Genomic DNA, 20,774 nt, shown 5'->3' with positions numbered 1-20,774 from the left:
ATTCTGCTTCTCTTTCATTAAACCCAAGATATGACCAATAATATAACCTAAATAAGTATCTGAAAAAATAAATGATGAGTAAATGAGTGAATGAATTATGACATATGCTAGCAATTTAATCAATGTATTTGCCTGCTTGACTGATAATATCACAACTATATTTTATGTGCATTTTAAACAGGAGTCCCAGACTAATGAAATGGAAAAAACAGAACTCTTAGACATGTCTAAAATGAAATAAAGAGTATTTAAAAATATTTAACCAATAGTTAAAATTGGGAGATTTCACAAAACATACAAATTTAGCTTGCCTTAAAAAATAGTGGAAAATACTGTAACACAAAGCCCACATTACCCTTATGGCAATGTTTTTGATATGAGTAGAATTTGTCCTTTATGGAGAGGACGTGCTTGCTCCACATCACCACAGCCTCCTGTTCTTAAACACAATGCGTACATTGACACTAGGCTGGCATCTCTCATTTTGTTACCTGTCTGTTCACGCTAGACATGAATCTATAAACCCTTATGTAAAACATAAAATCTATAAGAAATGAGTATGTTACTTCTTTACGCTGCATTATCTTCTTTGGCAAAACTTTACACAGAAGAAACATTTAATAATATATTCTTGAAAAGGGTTCCAGAATCTACATATTAGAGGACTCATGTTTTTAATACCATTTTTAACAAACATCTCACATCTTTACAAATGTATTCTTTTTACAAATTTACTTACATGTTTTACAAACTTCTTTTTTATTCTTACCTGCCCCCTCCACCTCCCAAGCAATGTATCTATTTTATGATTCATTTGTCTTGAGACACAATCTTGTCACCAAGTAAAAATTTGATCATACCCTCCTGAATCTGTTTGGTCTTAATGCCATAAACAATTGGGTTCATTGTAGGAGGCAGTAGCAGGTAAAGGTTGGCCACAATGATGTGTATGTGGTGAGGGATATTGTGTCCTCCAAAACGGTGGGTGAAAAAAGTGAAAAAAGCTGGGACATAGGTGATCACAATGGCACAGATATGTGATGTACAGGTGCTGAAAGCTTTGTGACGAGCATCTGCAGATGACAGGCTCACCACTGCCCGCAGGATCATAGTGTAAGACACAGAAATACAGAAGATATCAAAGCCTCCAATCAGGAGGGCTGCCAAGAGACCATAGACAGCATTGACCTTGAAATTGCCACAGGACACTTTGGCCACAGACATGTGGTCACAGTAGGTGTGGGGAATGAGGTTGCCTCGACAGTAGGGCAGGCGCTTGGTAAGGAACGTGAATGGGATGATGAGTATCACACCCCTCAGGAAAGTGGCAAGACCAGCTTTGGCAATGACAGGGCTGGTGAGGATGGTGGCATAGCGTAAGGGGTAGCAGATGGCCACGTAGCGGTCCAGGGCCATGAGCATGAGCACCCCTGACTCCATCCCAGTCAACATGTGGACAAAAGACATCTGAGCCAGGCAGGCATTGAAGTCAATCTCCTTGAGGCTGAACTAGAATATGCACAGCATATTGGGTATGGTGGTGGTGCACAGGGTGACATCTGTGAAGGAGAGCAGGGCCAGAAAGTAGTACATGGGCTGGTGCAGGGCCTCCTCCTGGCTGATGAAGTAGATGAACCCACAGTTCCCCACAACAGCAACGATGTACATGAAGCAGAATGGCAGGGAGATCCAGATGTGTGCAGCTTCCAGCCCAGGAACACCATTCAAGATAAAGAATTCTGGGTTCAGGCTGGAGATATTGGCCCCAGACATGATGGCTGACAAGAAGAGGGCATTTTACATTCTTTGTCAGCAATTGCTTTCTGCAGAGGAGAGAAAGAGGTGGGGCTAGAGACCAAATAAAAGAGACTGGTTTGGACAATGATACCCACAAAAGTTACAACCATTCATCTTTTTAGGATAATGAGGATAGCTTTTTGTTCTTTTGTTTTTTCCCCTCAGCTCTAGCAAAAGACTCTTTGATCTACATTATCTAAAAAGAATTAAACAGGGCAGTTTTACTTTACTCCATGTCCCATGGCATACTTTCTAAGTAACTATCCTTACTTTCTACACCTTTTCAAGCACACCTTTTGCACTCTACCACATTTTGATAAAAAGCTGTAAACTGGGCTATAATGGTTTTCTTCCTTCAATAAGCCGTGTCTTCTCTCTTTACTCAGATTCTTCACATGCTAGTTGTACCTGAGTCTTGCCATTAAAATCATGCTGATATATTTAGAGGATTGCTGTAATTTGATGAATTCTTTTCAGCAGGACTTTTGTCCTGTCTTGAAGATTATGAAGAAAGGTAGTAATCCATGTAAAATTTTCCAATAATGTTCCATATATATTGCTTAAGATTATACATTGTAGTTACTTAATAAAAGATATGTAAATAAGTGAGTGTTTGAATTAGAAAGGATTCAATATGGCTGGCATTCAAACTGTTTGATGTCAATATCACAATTCCACACTTTGAAATTTCAAAGGGAGTTCTTAGAAGAAAAATAAAGTACTTCCATTTCTAAATCATTAGCAAGTATTATAGAATTTTAGTAAAAATTTTACTAAAATTTTTAATTCATTCTGATACAAGCATCTTTTCTTTCTTAGCTTCTCTACTTTCTGCTTAAAAAAATAGTTCCCTATTTATTTCAATAGAAATGTACACTCCGGATGCCCTTGCAGTTCTAAGGATTACTGATTGTCTACTGCATCAATTTAAACAATATTTCTTTTTGTTTTAACTAGACAAGTATAATCAGTACAAAAGAAAACCGTATCTTTGGATTGCTATTTCTTGTAGGGTAGTAGAAAGGATTCAATAATATTTGAAGAAATTTATAGACTCAGAGATATTTGAGTCAATTTGAAGTTTCCAAATGGTTAAATTATTTCATTTGAAAAAAATAAAATGGTGCTTAAGCTCTGGCATAAACCTGAGCCTTCATGAAGCAAAGTCAGTGTTAAACACCCCCACCATTTAGCAGAACAATAGATACGAGCAGTGTGAGGGCATGAATTATGTGTAGATTCCTGTCACCTAAATATCCTAGAAATCACTGTTGTGTCTACTTTTACTGGTCAGAGTACATAGAAGCCACCATGGACAAAAGAAATACAAACGAATACAAGTTTCAGAGACACATGGTCTCTGATCCCAAAGCTGACTGCATCTCATGTAAACAATCTCTTCCTATGAAAGAGTTCTCCCAGATCTCCCCAGAAATGTCATCATGTGGAGAAACTATCATCTCACAGTCCTAGACCATGGAAGTTTAAAATAAAAATCCCCAGTGTCCACCATCTTTTAAGTCTAGTGGAAGCCACCCAGAAAGAAAAAGAGCCATTAACTTTTAAGACGTGAAAGGGAAAGAGAAATCCATTGCCTCTTGCTAATTCGATCTTTTATTATTTGTGCCCATATTCTAGGCCATCGTTTCCTCAGCTAGCAATGTCCCTGCTTTTTTCAAAATGGCTATTTTTGAAAATTGTCTGAACTCACCTCAGCGTTAGGCACAAGCAAATCCCTGTTCATGGCTGAGAATCTTCAGGAGTTCTTCAACATCTGGGCTGGCATCTTCTTACATAGGTTTTGTGGTTTCCCTGGAGAATCTTCAGCAAGATGCCCCAGGCTGATTGACTCTCCACAATTAGATCTCTCAGAGGAATCTGTTTAAAAGGGAATAAACTTTGGGTCTGGTGGTAATAGATCGGCATTTAGAAGCTTTTAAGTAGAAAAAGAAACAACAAAGACAAAAACACATTAAGTTTAATGCTTTTCCCAAGTGAGAAATATGACCATCAAGCTTGGTGGAGATGAACATCATTTAAAATTTATTACAAAATAAATACATTTTTAATATAGAAAATCTAAAACTATAGTATAATAAAAACTTGGAAAAATCACCAGTAATTGCAGTGAAGCTCTCTAAAAAGTTTTCTCTATTGGTCCTATCATTTTATAATTATTATGTATAATACTCTGTTTTTATATAAACTTCAGACTATATGAAGTTTTGCACATACTTAACTGTTTTCCCTACTTAACACTATTTTATGTACATTTTCTCATGTTCTGTATGCCCTGAAATTGAAATTTTCAAGAGTTAAACTATCTTTCCACCCAATAGCTGCAACAAAATTAATCAAGCATTTCATTGTCCTTGAATATTTAAATTGTTTCTAATTTTTACTATCAAAGATAATTCTTCTATGGATATCCTAATCAACTCTACTTGTACTACGAATTTTTCCTCTCTTAAGATAATCAGAAATAGAATTGAAGTTTGTGGGATCAAAAGGCACGGACAACTCAATTATGTTGATAAATGTTGGAAAAAATCATCTCCATAAAACTTGTACTGACTTTCCCTGCCACACACAGTTAGTGGACTGTCCCTCTATGAGTACTAGTTAGTGTATGTTTACTCTCTTTTCCCCAGCTGAACTGGTGAGAATACTATCTCTTTGGTATGTTAACCTGACTTAAAACTAACTTCACTGTAGTGATTTTGAACATTTTAAAAGTGCTTTTAGTCAGTTGTTTTTCTCATACTTTGATTATTCATTCACCTCTTAATCCATCTCTGTGGAAGTGTTAGCTTTAGCTTGACTGTTTGGTAGGCATTTTCAGTACTAAAATATAAACACATTTTCTGTCAAAGTGTGCAGTCTTTTTCAAAGGTAGTCTTGTCACTGAACTGAACTGGGATCTTCTTGCCAGATGTGCAGCAAAGCCAATCTACTGACACTTCACCACAAGGTGACACTTCACCACCATTTATTGCAGGTCCAAGGAATGTGGGGAGCTCATGCTCAAAGACTTGAACTTCCCAATGACCCTTTGACCACTTCCAAATGATGGACTGTATTTTAACAATACTAATTCTCCTACCTCCTCATATAATTTCCCTTCTTCCAAGAAGCCCTACCACATGTGTCCACTGGATTATAGTTGATTAAATTAAATTATGTGAGATAATAAATGCTGTTGAGGCTGTGGAGAAAAGTGAACCCTGGTGCACTGGTGTTGGTAGGAATGTAAATTGATACAGCCACTGTGGAAAATGATATAGATGTTTCTCAAAAAATTGAAAGTATAATATCATATGATCTAGCAATCTTAAGTTTGGGTACATATCAAAAGAAGATGAAATCACCTCTTGAAGAGATGTATTTGCTACCATGTTCATTGCAGCATTTTTCACAATAGGTCAAGACATGGAAACAACTAAAGATGTCCATAGATGGATTAATAGATAAAGAAAAAATATATATATACAATGAAATATTATTCATCTTTAAAAAGAAGGAAATCTTACCATTTGTGACAACACTGATGGCCCTTGAGGTCATTATGCTAATGAAATAAGTCAAAGAGAAAAAAAAATACTGTGTGATTTCACTTATATGTGGCATCAAAAACATCAAACTCATAGAAATAGGGAGTAGAGTGGTGTTTTCCAGGGTCAGAATGGTGGGGAAAATTGAGAGATGTTGGTTAAATGGTACAAACTTGCAATTATAAGATGAATAAATTCTTGGGCCTCTAATGTACAGCATGGTGACTATAGTTAATGCTGCATTGTGTACTCAAAGGTTGCTATGAGAGTAGAGCTATAATGTCCTCACTGTAGAAACAACAAAATGGTAATTATGTGGGGTGAAAGATGCATTAACTAACTTATTGTGATACCCATTTTGCAGTATATACATCAAACCATCCCACTGAATACATTAAACTTACATAGTGTTATATGTCAATTAGATCTTAAGAGAGCTGGAAAAAAGCATCTGTAAAACTCAAGAGCCAATATCTTACACAGTAGTGAGTTATTTGATGCTAACCCAGGATTATTTTCTCAGCAGTGAATTACACTTTCCTGAACATCTCAAACCATCATTTCAGGGTGTACCTCCTGTTAAACATTGGGCAGGAGGGATATTCTAGCCAAGACAATGAGAATAAAAAAAAAGGCAAAGGAAGAAGCAAAAAATTCTTCATTTACAATGAGATGGCATATATTTAGATAATCCAAAACAATCTATACAAAAATTACTTCATAAGTAAATTTATTATGAACACTAAATACAAGGTCACATATAAAAGTTAATTGTTTGCATACCAACATTATTTAATTTTTCTTCAAAAAATTTTTTTCAGTTTCAGTTTTGTGCATGACATTGCACTAAGTTTTGAAAAAGGTAGAAGACAGGTCTGTCTCCCCAAGGGATTTAATTCTGAAAGTTCAAAAGTTTTGAGAGCTACATAATCTTTATTTTATCTATAAAAAATTACACTGTCAGGAGTCCTAGACTATGATTTGGGATAAAATAATTCCTAAAGCAATTCCCAAATGCTGAGCCAGGTTCCTTAGGACCCAGATATGCCAGATTCCTAAGTCTTCTTTTTTTCGTAATATACATACACGTACATGGAAAATCACTTTTCCTCTGAGACTATGGTAGAAAGAGATAGTTAACAACTGAGTATTCCCAGCTCTCCAGTTTTAGAAAATATCATACACACACGCACCACACACAGAATAGAAATGTTCCGCCCTCCATCTACCTCCTTGTGGTCTCAATATTGGACTTACATTTCTCCTGCCGGGCCGAGGCCATCGCATAGATGTGAATATGACTTAATACGTGGGTACGCCTTTAGTTTCTTGAAGAACTCCGGTAACTTTCAGGGTAAGCAGATTTCTAAATTAGGGGTGCATTCTTTTTATTATTAAAGGAGTCGGTTCTAATTATGATAGCTGAGAAGGGAAGAGAAAGGAGACTTGTCAAATAGGGTTATTCTCATAACTTTTGAAAAGGCGCAATGTACCCTATTATAAGGCTGCTTTTACGTACTGGCTTGTATACCCCATTTTTACTTTGGAGAAAACATTCATGTTTCAACTCTTGAAACCTGATCCTCGTGGGGAGTATTCTGAAGAGAGATAATACATCCCCCCAGCTGTGAAAGCTAGAAATAGCATTCCTGAGAGAGAACAGTTTACACCATGGTGGGAGAAGAGAAAAGAGCAATGAAAGCCTTATTCTGTATTTTTCCTGTTCCTCATCAACTTTTCCTTTCAGGAAATTACCTCCATTTCATATCATAGTTATGATATTTGAATTGTTTCTCAACTCAAAGGGGCCCTAGATTTCATCTATGCAGACTTCATGTTTTAAAAACTAAGGATACAAAATTTAAAAAAAGACACATATGAAGAAAGGAGAACCGGTTTTTCACAGCCTTAAATTTTCAGTGGAAACACCTTTGAGGTGACAGATGGGTTACCTCTCGTGTGTTCAGGAAGTGCTATAAATTTCATTATTGTTATTTTTATATTCAGAGAGATTATTTTTTTAATCCAACAACTCCCTCTACTGGATTGTCCCCCACATCACACTACATATACATTTTTCCCCCTAAATCAGCACATTCCAGCCCAGTGTAGCCTACTTCCTCAGACTTGTGCATCCAATTTGCGTACATCCTATGGTCAAAACTTTTTTCTTATTTCCTCACAATATACCATCACACTAAATATTCTCCTCCTTACTACTTGTAAGTATTTTGTCAGTCCTTGTTCTCCCACAGCTTCTTTTTCTATGGACTTTAAAAATGTATTGAGCATCTCCTTTATGCTACAAAAACTTAGCTTTGGAGATAACATAGCTTGAGAGATATTTGATTCTATGCTTCTCTGAAGTTGTGATCTGGATTGAAAATAAAGTACTGTGTCCTAAAGGAAATATCAATCATTTTCGTTTGAAATGATGAGTATCCTCTTCTCATTGGATTAAACTCTAGAGTCCATTATAAGAAACTTTAATCTTAGAAAAATATAAATTTCTCATAAGTTGTTCTATTTCCAGTGATTCTTCACCATCTGTTTACTTTGGTAGTGATTGAGGGAACCAAAGGTGGCCTTCTGATGAGATTAGGAAGGGGATTTTTATTATTATTTTTTTAACATTTTTTATTGATTTATAATCATTTTACAATGTTGTGTCAAATTCCAGTGTTCAGCACAATTTTTCAGTCATTCATGGACATATACACACTCATTGTCACATTTTTTTCTCTGTGATTTATCATAACATTTTGTGTATATTTCCCTGTGCTATATAGTGTAATCTTGTTTATCTGTTCTACAATTTTGAAATCCCAGTCTATCCTTTCCCACCCTCTACCCCCCTGGTAACCACAAGTCTGTATTCTCTGTCCATGAGTCTTTAGATTCCACATATGAGCGATCTCATATGGTATTTTTCTTTCTCTTTCTGGCTTACTTCACTTAGAATGACATTCTCTAGGAGCATCCATGTTGCTGCAAATGGCGTTATGTTGTCGGTTTTTATGGCTGAGTAGTATTCCATTGTATAAATATACCACCTCTTCTTTATCCAGTCACCTATTGATGGACATTTAGGCTGTTTCCATGTTTTGGCTATTGTAAATAGTGCTGCTATGAACATTGGAGTGCAGGTGTCATCCTGAAGTAGACTTCCTTCTGGATACAAGCCCAGGAGTGGGATTCCTGGGTCATATGGTAAGTCTATTCCTAGTCTTTTGAGGAATCTCCACACTGTTTTCCATAGTGGCTGCACCAAACTGCATTCCCACCAGCAGTGTAGGAGGGTTCCAGGAAGGGGATTTTTATTATTTTTTACCTTTAGGATCATCCTGTGATTTTGCTTAAAGAAAGCTTTTGGCATAAGTGGCTGATTTATAGTTTTCTATATTTAAGTTTCTTGCAAAAGAAAAATGGGGGATTTGGGCTAAAACCAGGTTGAAATCATTGTCAGTACGTCCACTAGATAAAGCATAGAACCATTGAGGATTGCTAACATTTCAGAATGGAATAGGCATCTCTGATTAAGATGGTGACCACCTAGAATACAGCAAATATTTAATCAATCCTTGATCATCCAATTGGTCAGTTACTGATCAACTTCAGTCTTAAGAGTGGACTATATGATTTTAAAAAAGACATCCAGATCCAGCAAGTCTACTAGACTCAGTCAGTTCATCTTGTCAATGTCTAATGCTCACGGCATGGACCCAAATAAAGGGTAACGTCACATATTCCACATAAAAGACCACATATGGTGATTGATCTAAAAGAAAGACAAATGATCAATTATGGGAAAGAAAAGCCTACTTGTCAGTTACTCTCTGAACTTACTTTTTTTCTGCCTGTAGAAACCTTTTTTCTATAACTGCTGGATCATGAACTTCCAACAGTCACTATGTCATTTCTGAATGGCACTAGCCTAACTCCAGCCACGTTCATCCTCAATGGCATTCCTGGGCTGGAAGAAGTGCATATGTGGATCTCCTTCCCTCTGTGCACTATGTACAGCATTGCCATCACAGGGAACTTCGGCCTTATGTACCTCATCTACTCTGAAGAGGCCTTGCACAGACCAATGTACATCTTCCTAGCCCTTCTTTCCTTCACAGATGTGCTCATGTGCACCAGCACGCTCCCCAACACCCTCTGCATTTTGTGGTTCAACCTCAAGGAGATTGATTTTAAGGCCTGCCTGGCCCAGATGTTCTCTGTGCACGCTTTCACAGGGATGGAGTCTGGGGTGCTCATGCTCATGGCCCTGGACCGCTATGTGGCCATCTGCTGCCCTCTGCGCTATGCTACTCTCCTCACCAATTCAGTCGTTGCCAAGGCCGGGCTCCTCACATTTCTTAGAGGTGTAGTGCTTGTTATCCCTTTCACTTTCCTTACCAGGCGCCTGCCATATTGCAGGGGCAATGTCATACGGCACACCTACTGTGACCACATGTCTGTCGCCAAGATATCTTGTGGCAATGTTAAGGTCAACGCTATTTATGGTCTAATGGTTGCCCTCCTGATTGGGGGTTTTGACATCTTGTGCATCACAGTCTCTTACACCATGATTCTTCGAGCGGTTGTGAGTCTGTCATCAGCGGATGCTCGGCAGAAGGCCTTCAGCACCTGCACCGCCCACATCTGTGCCATCGTCATCACCTATGTTCCAGCCTTCTTCACCTTCTTTACACACCGTTTTGGGGGACACTCCATTCCTCCACACATACACATTATTATGGCTAATCTCTATCTACTCATGCCTCCCACAATGAATCCTATTGTGTATGAGATAAAAACCAAGCAGATACGAGAAAGTGTCACTGGGTTCTTGCTTAAGGGAAAGGATAGTTCTTCTCAAACATTTAAATAGAGTCTTCTGAGAAGTTATTCTCTTAGCCAGCCTGAGATCATCAAATCAACAGGGGTCCCTCCAAATGAAAGCAGATATCTGGCCATAGGAAACATTTGCTTGTGGCCTTTATTTTTCTACCTCTTTTGAAAGGATATCACTATATGCATGTAGGCAGAGACCCTGTCTTCTGAAATTCCAAAGAGATTCTCTAAAGTCTCTTTACTCGTAGGGGACTTCAAAGTTCAATGCATTTAATCTTTATAGACAGATCTCTCTCTCAAAGAACAATCCACAAAATTTTGAGGCACAGTGGTCAGAACTCTAGGACCGGAATTGAACTTTGAAAATTTTTAAATCTTTCACAAAACGTGAGCTGTGTTCATCATTGTCTGTGCTAATTATTTATCTCAGCATTCTCCTGCCAAAACTATTTGGCGTTCATTCTTATTTTGCAAGTTCTTGACTGCTGTTTTCTTTCTTAAGTTTGCCAACTGTGTATCAGCAAAGTATACATGTGCTCACCAGAAAACTTGTCAAGGTGTAAGGTGCAGCGTACTCAAAATACCCAGAAGCTATGTCCATCAACATGAAGCTGAATAAACAAATAACTGTGGTCAATTCAAATACAACGTCAAATGAAAGATACAAAGTAATATATATTGTATGATTTTATTTTTATGAAGCTCACAAGCAGACATAATTAATTCATGGTATTAGAAATCTTTAAGAATGAGAGTTCAGGTAATGATTGGACAGGATATGAGGGATGCTTCTGAGGTGCTGCCAATGATTTAGTTCTTGACCCGAATGACAATTACGAGGTATATCTACTTGGTGACGTTTCATGAACCTGTAAATTTATGATGTGTGCTCTTTTTTGCATGCATATTATAATTCAATAAAATACTTATTTAAAATAACATGTCTTGGCTTAGTAAACAATCTTATGGTTACGGGGGAAAGGGGATGGGAGGGGATAAACTTGGGAGTTTGAGATTTACAAATATTAGCTACTATATATAAAAATAGGTTAAAAAAGTTTCTTTTGTATAGCATGGGTAACTATGATCAATATACTGTAATAACCTTTAATGGAAAAAACATGGAAATGAATATATATATATGTATATGCAAGACTGGGATGTTGTGCTGTACACCAGAGATTGACACATTGTAATTGACTGTAATTCAATTAAAAAAAAATAGTGTATAATAACATGTCTTGGGCACACTCTCTGACCTCCCTAAACTGTGAAACATTTTCTTCCTTGCCTCCTATGCAATCTGTCTTTGGCTTACAAAATATGTATGCTTTCTTTTCTTTCAGAAGTATGCTGAATTTAGTGCAAATAATATGTGCATTTATAAAAATTATAATCAAACAACATAGACAAGATAATCATAAGAAAAAATTCAAAACCTTCATCTTGAAAGTCTCTTCCATCTCATTCTCTTGCGGAGGTAGAGTTAAAACCATTGTATGTGTGCATGGATGCTACTGTTGTTCTTTGGTGGTCACTTCTTTTATTCCAAGCTATGTATGACCTTTAGTTTGATTACCAGCTACTCTGTTATAGACAATGAAGATGTTAACTCAATTCCAATATGTCATCTCTGTGTGACTTATATGTGTGTGTCTGTGTGTATGTGTATACATTTATACAGGTATACACAAGTGTTATACATGTACACACACACATATACGTAAATCACACACAAATATACATATAAATATGTATGTATGTGTATTCTTCTTTCCAGGCTACTTCCAACCTCAATGTTAATGTCTTTAATTATCTGTTCTTGAGATCATTACCACTTGCTATGATTCTGACAATCTTCCCAGATTTGTGTATTATTTGATTATAATAGTTGAAAACTAATAAGCAGTATCTGAATTGCTGTAATTATATGAATATTCACATGAATTGGGTATGAATGTATATAATAAAATCATATACCTGTTGGCCATTTGTATATCTTCTCTAGGGAACTATATATTCATAGCTCTTTTTAAAAAATTGGATTATTAACTTTTTTTGTAATTGAGTTGTTGTAGGAGTTCCTTATATATTTTGGATATTAATCCTTTATTAGACGTATAATTTCCAAATATTTTCCCCCATTCCATAGATCGCCTTTCACTCTCTTGATTGCATTCTTTCTTTCATTAACACCATCTCATGTTATTTCTTCCAAGAATTTGTTGAAATCGTTCATTCATTGCTAATCACTTCCCTTACTACTTTTATTAATTATATTTTGCTATCTGTCTCCACGCAATTTGGTACTTTTTAATGCCAGGAGAAACACAGCACTCTCCTCTATTTTAACTTATAACCGCATATTTATTTTCATTTTCTTGACAAGGATAGCCTTTTATAAATAATTTTAAAAAGTGATTTGAATAAACTTATTTAAATTAGTGTATAAGTCACTGATAATAATAAACTGATAATTTATTCGTCCTTTTTAAAAATTTTATTTTTATGAGATATAATTGACATATAACATGATACGAGTTTAAGGTGTACAACATGTGTTATTTGATACATTTGCATATTGCTATATGATTACCACCATAGCTAATGCCCCTATCATACCATGCAGTTACCATTTCCTTTATGTGGTGAGAACAATTAAGATCTAGTCTGTTAGCAACTTTGAAGTTTATCATATAATGTTGTCATCTTTAGTCACTATGCTGAGTATTATACCTCCAGGATTTATTTATCTAATGATTCCAAATTTGTACCCTTAAACAACATTTACCCAATTCCCCACCCCCAACCTTTTTGTAACCACCATTCTACTCTCTGTTTTTATGAATTGGCTTTTTCAGATGCTACATATAAATGATATTATACAGTACTTGTCTTTATCTGACTTATCTCACATATCATGAATTGTTCAAGATTCATCCATGTTATCACAAATGGTGGGGTTTTTTCTTTCTTATGGCTGAATAATATTTCGTTGTCTGCATATATAAATTGGAGCAATCAGCAAGAAACACCTTGTGACTCTGATTTCTTAAAATTACATATGCATGGAAATAAAGAAACACAAAATCCTAGTAGCATGTATTTCTTACTGTTGAAAATGTGTTCTTTAAAAATGTTTTTATTGCTGTATTTTTCTCTTTTTTAATTAGTGAGTATAATATTTTAGAATTCATAATGAAAGAACAACTAAATACATCACACAGTCACACACACAGATATTTTGCTTTATTTGTAATTGCCCTAGATAAGCGTTTCCAACTTGTAATCCTAATGGTGGGATATCTGTACCATGGGAATCATTTTCTGGACTTCTCTTATTTGGAGACCTGTTATGGTTGGGGGTTTTAATTTTTCCCAAGTATCTAAAGCTTTGTATCATGCTTTCCCTTAGGGATCCATGGTCTCTGGGAGCTCTTAAGCCCTGTTTCACACTGAAGCTTGGGATTCCTGAGGATATGAAATTATGTCTGTTTCCTGGGGGAAGCCTTCTAGACTAAATGCTTGAGATATAAGGACTATAAGGTGGTACCAGGGCGCTACCCTTGTGTACATTCTCTCTCTCTGGCATGAGCACCTTTCATATTCCTTCTTGTCTGGAGATATGTGTGGGTAAGGAAATGACTTCTAGACATTTGATTCTGGGCTTATTTTATGACAAAACCTAGCCTTGTGCCAGTCTGCCTGTGTCATTACAAGGATCAAGGGCATTGCCGTACAGAGGATGTTGCTTGGTGAATTCTTAGCCTGGGAAAATTTAGGAAGAACATGATTATATCATCTTCAAAGTGGAGATAGTTCTAGTACGGGATGTGTGCTCTTTTGTTGGCAAGAAAGAAGCTAGAGATTCCCAGAATCTCCTTTAGAGTATAAGAGAGTTCTTCTCTTTCTATTATTTATTCTTATAACTATGTGACATTATGAGAGACACAGAGAATTAGACAATAGTAACTCTAAGATGCCTTAAATCAGGAAAAGATAAATAGGTACATTCTTTTCCCTTGAAGTCACTAGCCCACCCTTTCCCACTGCCTTTTCTTTCTTCAGTTCAGTTATGCAACGTGCAGTCAGCCAATCTAATTCCAACTTACTTCTTTTTTTTAATCCAGATACTATCTTCATTCATGGGATAAAACAGGTAGCAGATTTGGCTTATGTACCAAAATAGCTCACAAGTCGGTAGAGGGATGTGATAAATACACAAATAGTTCTGGTATATAGGTCTCCAGGTTATTATCATCATTATGAAAAAATGGGGAAAATATGAGGGTAGCAGAGTGGGAGAAAGGTGACTTTCAAGTAGAGAAACTGATTTGGATTAAGAAAGAAGGGGATATGTTTCATTAGTATCTAGTGTAGAGAGCACAAAATTCTTTATTTTTTGGCAAGCTATTGAACATGTTGCATTTTGGTTAGATAAAATAAGTATGGTAATATTAAACTGGCATATTCATTATAGGAATTTAATTAAGTTCATAAATTAATTAAATAATAAATAAGTAAATATTTAAATAGTTAAACAAGCAAGCAAAGAGTACTGCTACTGTTTTCTTTCTTTAGACATGTGGGTAAATATTTAAGTTGTATGCAAGTTGGCTGTTTATACACAAGGTAAACCTAGAAGAACCAGAGTGGAGGCGCAGAAAAGCCTTATGCTAAATGCCAAAGTGTACGTTGTCTGGCACTTGGTGGATGCTTAGTGGAATTTAAAAAAAATTAACAAATGAAACTGTTTAATTTAGAGTCCATACACTTGAAATATTCAGTCTTAGTGATAGCACCATGTGAAACTAAAATTGAATTTAACATTTCAGGAAGAAAATTTTAGAACAACAATAATAAAAGATGAAACAAGTCTCAGAGAATCTAGAGCTCTCTTTTCTGAATCCAGCTTTTTTTCTGATAGTCCTCTCCAGAAGACCATGGACAGGATTCTTCAGATGCCTGATAGGATCTGATTCCTGTGTCCCAGAGCCTAAATTCCTCTTTAAAACTGCTGACCTAGGCCATCTTTAGAGAAGCACAACATGAAAGTGAAAAGAAAGTGAAAAAGCAAGCTTTGTTGGCCTTCCTGGGTCCTAAGCAGTTACCTGATTCATCCTGATTTTTCTGAGGGCTGTGATCAAGTGATATTCTAAAGAAGCCTATTTTCTCTTTAAAGAGCCAGAGTCAACAATGGGCACAGCACAAGCTTTGCATCAAATGGCTGCCCAACATGGGATGAGGAAACAGCAGAAGCCCCAGTGATATCCTGCAGGTTTAGACACCTGGATCAGGTAATGGAACCTACTGTTATGAAGGAGGGAAGAGAAATTGTGACTGATACGAGGTGGTAAGGTGAAGCACATCTCCATGTGGTATGTTTTTTGTAGTACAGTGTATTGTTTTGTCACTTTCATTGAAAAAGGCTCAATGCAAGACTGAAAAAAGACCTGGAAGTGGACTTGTCTTCCTGTGCCTTTGTCGTTGTACTCCCAACACTTCTCTATATTCTGTCTCCTTTTTACTTCTCCAGAACCACAGGCAAAAATCAAGAAGTAAGAGAGGTTCAGGGTAAGTCTGAATGGTACTTGTAACCAGATTACCTTCCCCTTTGAAATAGAAAGTATCAGTCACCCCACACAATCCTCTTATTCTTTACTTGGAAGATGGCTGGAGTACTGGGCAAGGAGAAGTCATAAGAAGTGGGAGATTTAGATGTCCCAGATTATAAAGATTCCTCAGAGAAAACAAGCAAGCAAAGAAACACAAAAACAAACAAGTGAGAAATCACTGACCAATTGCTCGTTCACCTTTATCAAGGATTTGGTTCTGTGAAGCAGATGTAAAGTCTGAGCTAGATAGACCTAGATTTTATTCTGAATTGGCCACTAATAGCTTTGGGCAAGCAAATTTAAACATCCTGTACTTGGGCCAAGGAATTAGTGACAGTAGCTTATCCTGGACTCTGAAATGCATCCTCCTCTTTAAAGGAAGTGACATTCTATCTCTCAGCGGCAGAGGTGTTTTCAAATAAGAGAAATAAATTGAGCAAAACAACATAGGCTTGAAGTTATATGTAGTATTTTGGGATTTGCAAGTAGTCAGCAAAGTTTAAGCATGAAATGCTAGGATACAATGACCATGTAATTCATCATCCAGACCAGGACACTTTTGGGTGCTTAGGGAATGGAAAGAAATAACATGGGAAAGAGAAACTAAAAACTAAATTTTACTTTATTCAATGCCATGCCAAGAAATCTGAGCTCTACACTCAAATTGATGAGAAGACATTAAAGTAATAGATTAAAATGCCTTCAAAATTATGCCAAAGGACAAATTCAATTTGAAAAATACAAGAGGCAAAACAAAGGAATAGTGCATGTAGCTGGGTGGTCTTTAAAAGACAGTGAGTAGTAATAGAAAGGAAGGGCTGATATTAAAAATATTTCTGGATTGAAAACATATTCCTTTCCTTGTCTGAGAGGATGGAGCACAGATAATACACATGATGAGGTGACCTGGACAGAGTAAGAACTCAGGCGCCCTGAGAAAACATACCCAAGATGAGGTAGAGGCGCACCTGAGAAGGTCACAGAGACATTGGTAGATCATGTGGTAGGAGATGACACCATTATCTGAAAGACAGAGCTCAGAAATGGAGCTTATTTTGACATGGGATAGAGGTTGAAGTACTGATTTAGTCTTGGACATGATGGATTTAAACTGTCTGTGGACATTTAAGATGGCAATATCCAGTATGCATTTAGAAGGGAGACTCAACAATTGTTGAGTTTTCTTATAAAATTATAAAAACAATTGAGCTTTCTTATAAAATTAATTATCTGAAAATTATCTTCATGTTGGCTATGCTTGAGGTCATGAGAGTGGAAATGTTTCCAAGAGAGAGAATAAAGGGAGAGTCCCAAGAATATGCTTCTCAGGAATTATGTGAAAACAGAAGACATAGAAAGGAAATAGATTACCTTAATGACCTTGAAGGATTATAGGGTATTTGAGAAAGGGAGATTTTTTCTTTTTCTTTTTCATGGAACAATCAAGTTAGATTGACCCTCGTGGCCACTATCCTTATATCTCATATCCATTTAACATCCACACTTGCATTTTGAATTAGTGTATTCAATCCGCCAGATACTAGTCGAGGAGTAAAATACATTTCTGATTATTTTTTCAGAACTCCTTGAGGTAGGTGTCACTAGCCTTGCATTATAGATGGACACTGAAACTTTAAGAGTGAAGTCATACAATTGGTATAGAAAGAACTGAAATTTGAATAAGATCTTATTTTGTGTAAATAACCATACTTTTGCCTTATATTTTGCCACACAAAATTAATGTAATAAATAAATTCTGTGCTATTTCTTTCATACAATTATAACTTGCTGTCATAAGCTATGTACTCTGTCAAACCAGGATGCAGAGTAAAGACATTGCATGAATGTTAGAGTCATATATGAATATCATTTCTGTCTCTGAATCTAGCTTTGTGACATTCAACATTATTCAGTCTTCCTGTGCCTCAGTTTCTTCTTCTATCTGATGACAAAACAGAAACTACAACTTTGTAATTATGGCTTTAAAATTATATTTAGATTGTTTATAAAATTAAAAAAATTACCTATAATATACTATTATTCAATAAGCTGTGCATTTTCCTAGTCTCTATTATTAACAATTGTTGGTTCTATTATAAATATAATTTTATTCCAGATTTAAGTCTGCATTCTCAAGGATGATCTGAATTAGATTTCTATTTTTTTAGTTTCTTCTCAGGATAGAGACTTATGGAGAAATAGTTTCTCTGTTGAACTGGTTATGCTGGTTTCCAACAATTCATATATGACCCCCAAATCTTTTATTCTTAATGGAGTTCCTGGTCTGGAAAGAGCACATATATGGATCTCCCTCCCACTCTGCACAATGTACATCATCTCCCTCGTGGGAAACCTTGGCCTTGTGTACCTCATTCATCATGAGGAGTCCTTACATCATCCAATGTACTTTTTTCTGGCAATTCTTTCCCTCATTGACCTCTTTACCTGCACCACTGCTCTACCCAATGCCCTCTGCATCTTCTGGTTCAATCTCAAGGAAATTAATTTCAATGCTTGCTTAGCCCAGATGTTCTTTGTCCATGGGTTCACAGGTGTGGAGTCTGGTGTGCTCATGCTTATGGCCCTGGACTGCTATCTGGCCATTTGCTATCCATTACGTTATGCTACCATACTCACTAACCCTATCATTGCCAAAGCTGGGCTTGCCACTTTCCTGAGGGGTGTGTTGCTGATGATTCCTTTTCCATTTTTGGTCAAGCGTTTGCCCTTCTGCCAAAGCAATATTGTCTCCCATACATATTGTGACCACATGTCAGTGGTGAAGTTATCTTGTGCCAGTATCAAGGTCAATGTCATCTATGGTCTGATGGTTGCCCTCCTGATTGGAGTGTTTGACATCTGCTGTGTATCTGTGTCTTACACTATGATCCTCCGGACAGTGGTTAGCCTCTCATCAGCAGACACTCGGCAGAAGGCCTTCAGCACCTGCACTGCCCATATATCTGCCATCATTATCACCTATGTTCCAGCATTCTTTACTTTCTTTACACATCGTTTCGGAGGACACACCATTCCCACTTCTCTTCACATCATTGTGGCTAATCTTTATCTGCTTCTTCCCCCAACTCTGAATCCATTGTTTATGGAGTAAAGACAAAACAGATTCGAGACAATGTCATAAAGCTCTTCCAGGGTGAGAAAGGTGAAAGTATTCAGGACAACTGAAATTAGATAGAAGAAAGATGAATGAAAAACAACAAAGAAGAAACGTATGTATGATATCACACAATCACTCACATGTGATATCATGCCTTTTCCACAATTTATTTATGTTTTTTGCAACTATAGTGGGAAAATGTAGAGAGAATTCTGGATTTATATTCCAGTGCTTTCTCTAATTTTTTCTCCATGACCAGTTTTAACCAAGTCATTGATACTGACTTGCTACAGATTTCCTCTAATATATCCATGTAAGATATTTTCTTAACCTTTTGAGAGTTCTTAAGAGTCTTGCCTATGTAATCTTTCCCATAGATGAGAAATGAAATTGCTTTTCAGGATATTTCCCAGGCTTGGCAGTCTTTGATGCCAAAATTCAGTTTATGAACTATGATGATAATATACAGATAAAAAATGGAAGTCATGGATTTTAAAAGAATACCACTCAGTAAACATCATATTATAAAAAGCGATGCAGACCAATTTACTCAAGAAGTAAAGAATATGTGTAATGTATAGGTTAGCCCTCAAAAAATAACAAATGCAATAGATGAGTCAAAACACCTATGCTGTTTCTGAATATTGATTTATTATTCCTCAGTTATTTACTGATATCAGAGAGTTTTCACTATTGCATAAAACTACTTATTTAGAATACTCACGGACACCGTGTAAATAATGCTCACAACTACCAGATGTGTGAAAACATTTTGGATATAGTAATCTCTTGTAATCTCTCAGTTCAATAATACCTTCTCCCTGGTTCACTGATCATCAGTCATCTATCTTGTTCCCTCCACTTTTACCTCTGGAACATCAAATGCGACACATGTTGAAGTGTTTGTTATACATGGATCCCTGAGAACTTCAAGACTATTTGGGAGAGTCCATGAAGTCCCAACAATTTTCATAGTAATATTAAGGTGTTATTTGCCTTTTTCAGTTTCATGCTTTTACTAATATACCAAGGGATTTTCTAGAGTCCATATGGTGTGTGATTACTATTGTAAAAATAAACTATGTCAACATTTGAAAGATCTGCATAACTCAGTGAGCCAATATTTCCAGTTGACAAATGTTGGATGTTACAGAATGATGCGTATGTGAAGACTAATTTCAATGCAAGATAGACCAATGTATTTTAATGCAACAGATTATCAACAGTTTTAATGCAACAGATTATCATGTGGTTTCAGGTTTTACATTGCAACTAATCTTTAAGAGACTATATGCTGTCAATTTTGGATGTAGTATCAAAGAAGAATGTCCACAATTAACCAAAAAATTATGAAAGACTTCCCCTTCTTCCAACTATATATCTATGTGGGGTCATATTTTCTTCATAAGTATTAAATGAAACAACATAGTTCAACAGCTTGCATGCAGAAGCAGATAGAATCTAGGTGTTTTCTATTAACTCAGATGTTAAAATACTTGCAAAATTTAAAATAATGTTACTTCTGACTATTTTTTGTTTGCTTATAAAAAGTTATTTTTCATAAAAATGTGTATGTATGTAAAATAGACATTATAATTTTAAATTAACTAATACTTTAAAATTTTTATTTTAATTTTGAACACAGTCAATATTTGTAGATATGCACCAGTTAAACAAAAGCTCTTTAAGATTTAAGTAAATTTAATAGAGTAAATTGGATAGTAAGACTAACAATTTTGAGAAACATTGATCTAATATATTGGGAAAAAATTCTGCAATAATATCAACCATTTCCATGAGATCTTTCTTTTACTCCTCTTCTTTAAATTGAGTTATATCTTACAGAGCATA

At 36.1% G+C, this 20,774-nt stretch overlaps 3 protein-coding genes and 1 long non-coding RNA gene across 4 annotated transcripts in view; 3 read left to right on the top strand and 1 right to left on the bottom strand.

The window, feature by feature from the left end:
- The window catches only part of LOC140698699 (uncharacterized), a 164,601-nt gene that overhangs the window by 129,392 nt on the left and 14,435 nt on the right, over positions 1–20,774 (top strand). Inside the window, exon 4 of the long non-coding RNA XR_012076548.1 lies at positions 15,373–15,487. This is a non-coding gene — a long non-coding RNA (uncharacterized lncRNA). The remainder of the gene's footprint in view (positions 1–15,372; positions 15,488–20,774) is intronic.
- On the bottom strand, positions 811–1,773 carry LOC102540318 (olfactory receptor 52N2). Its single transcript, XM_006219965.2, is given in 1 exon segment — positions 811–1,773. A coding segment is annotated over 1 exon segment (963 nt).
- OR52N1 (olfactory receptor family 52 subfamily N member 1) lies at positions 9,259–10,227 on the top strand. The gene has a single exon (XM_006203603.3). It carries the CDS (start codon positions 9,259–9,261, stop codon positions 10,225–10,227), a length of 969 nt encoding a protein of 322 aa, XP_006203665.2.
- On the top strand, positions 17,975–19,003 carry LOC102531692 (olfactory receptor 52N5). The gene has a single exon (XM_006203441.3). It carries the CDS (start codon positions 18,027–18,029, stop codon positions 18,915–18,917), a length of 891 nt encoding a protein of 296 aa, XP_006203503.2. The 5' UTR covers positions 17,975–18,026; the 3' UTR covers positions 18,918–19,003.

This window comes from Vicugna pacos, chromosome 10 (assembly GCF_048564905.1).
Source record: "Vicugna pacos chromosome 10, VicPac4, whole genome shotgun sequence".
NCBI classification, from domain to species: domain Eukaryota; kingdom Metazoa; phylum Chordata; class Mammalia; order Artiodactyla; family Camelidae; genus Vicugna; species Vicugna pacos.
This window is presented reverse-complemented; position numbering and strand designations above follow the sequence as displayed.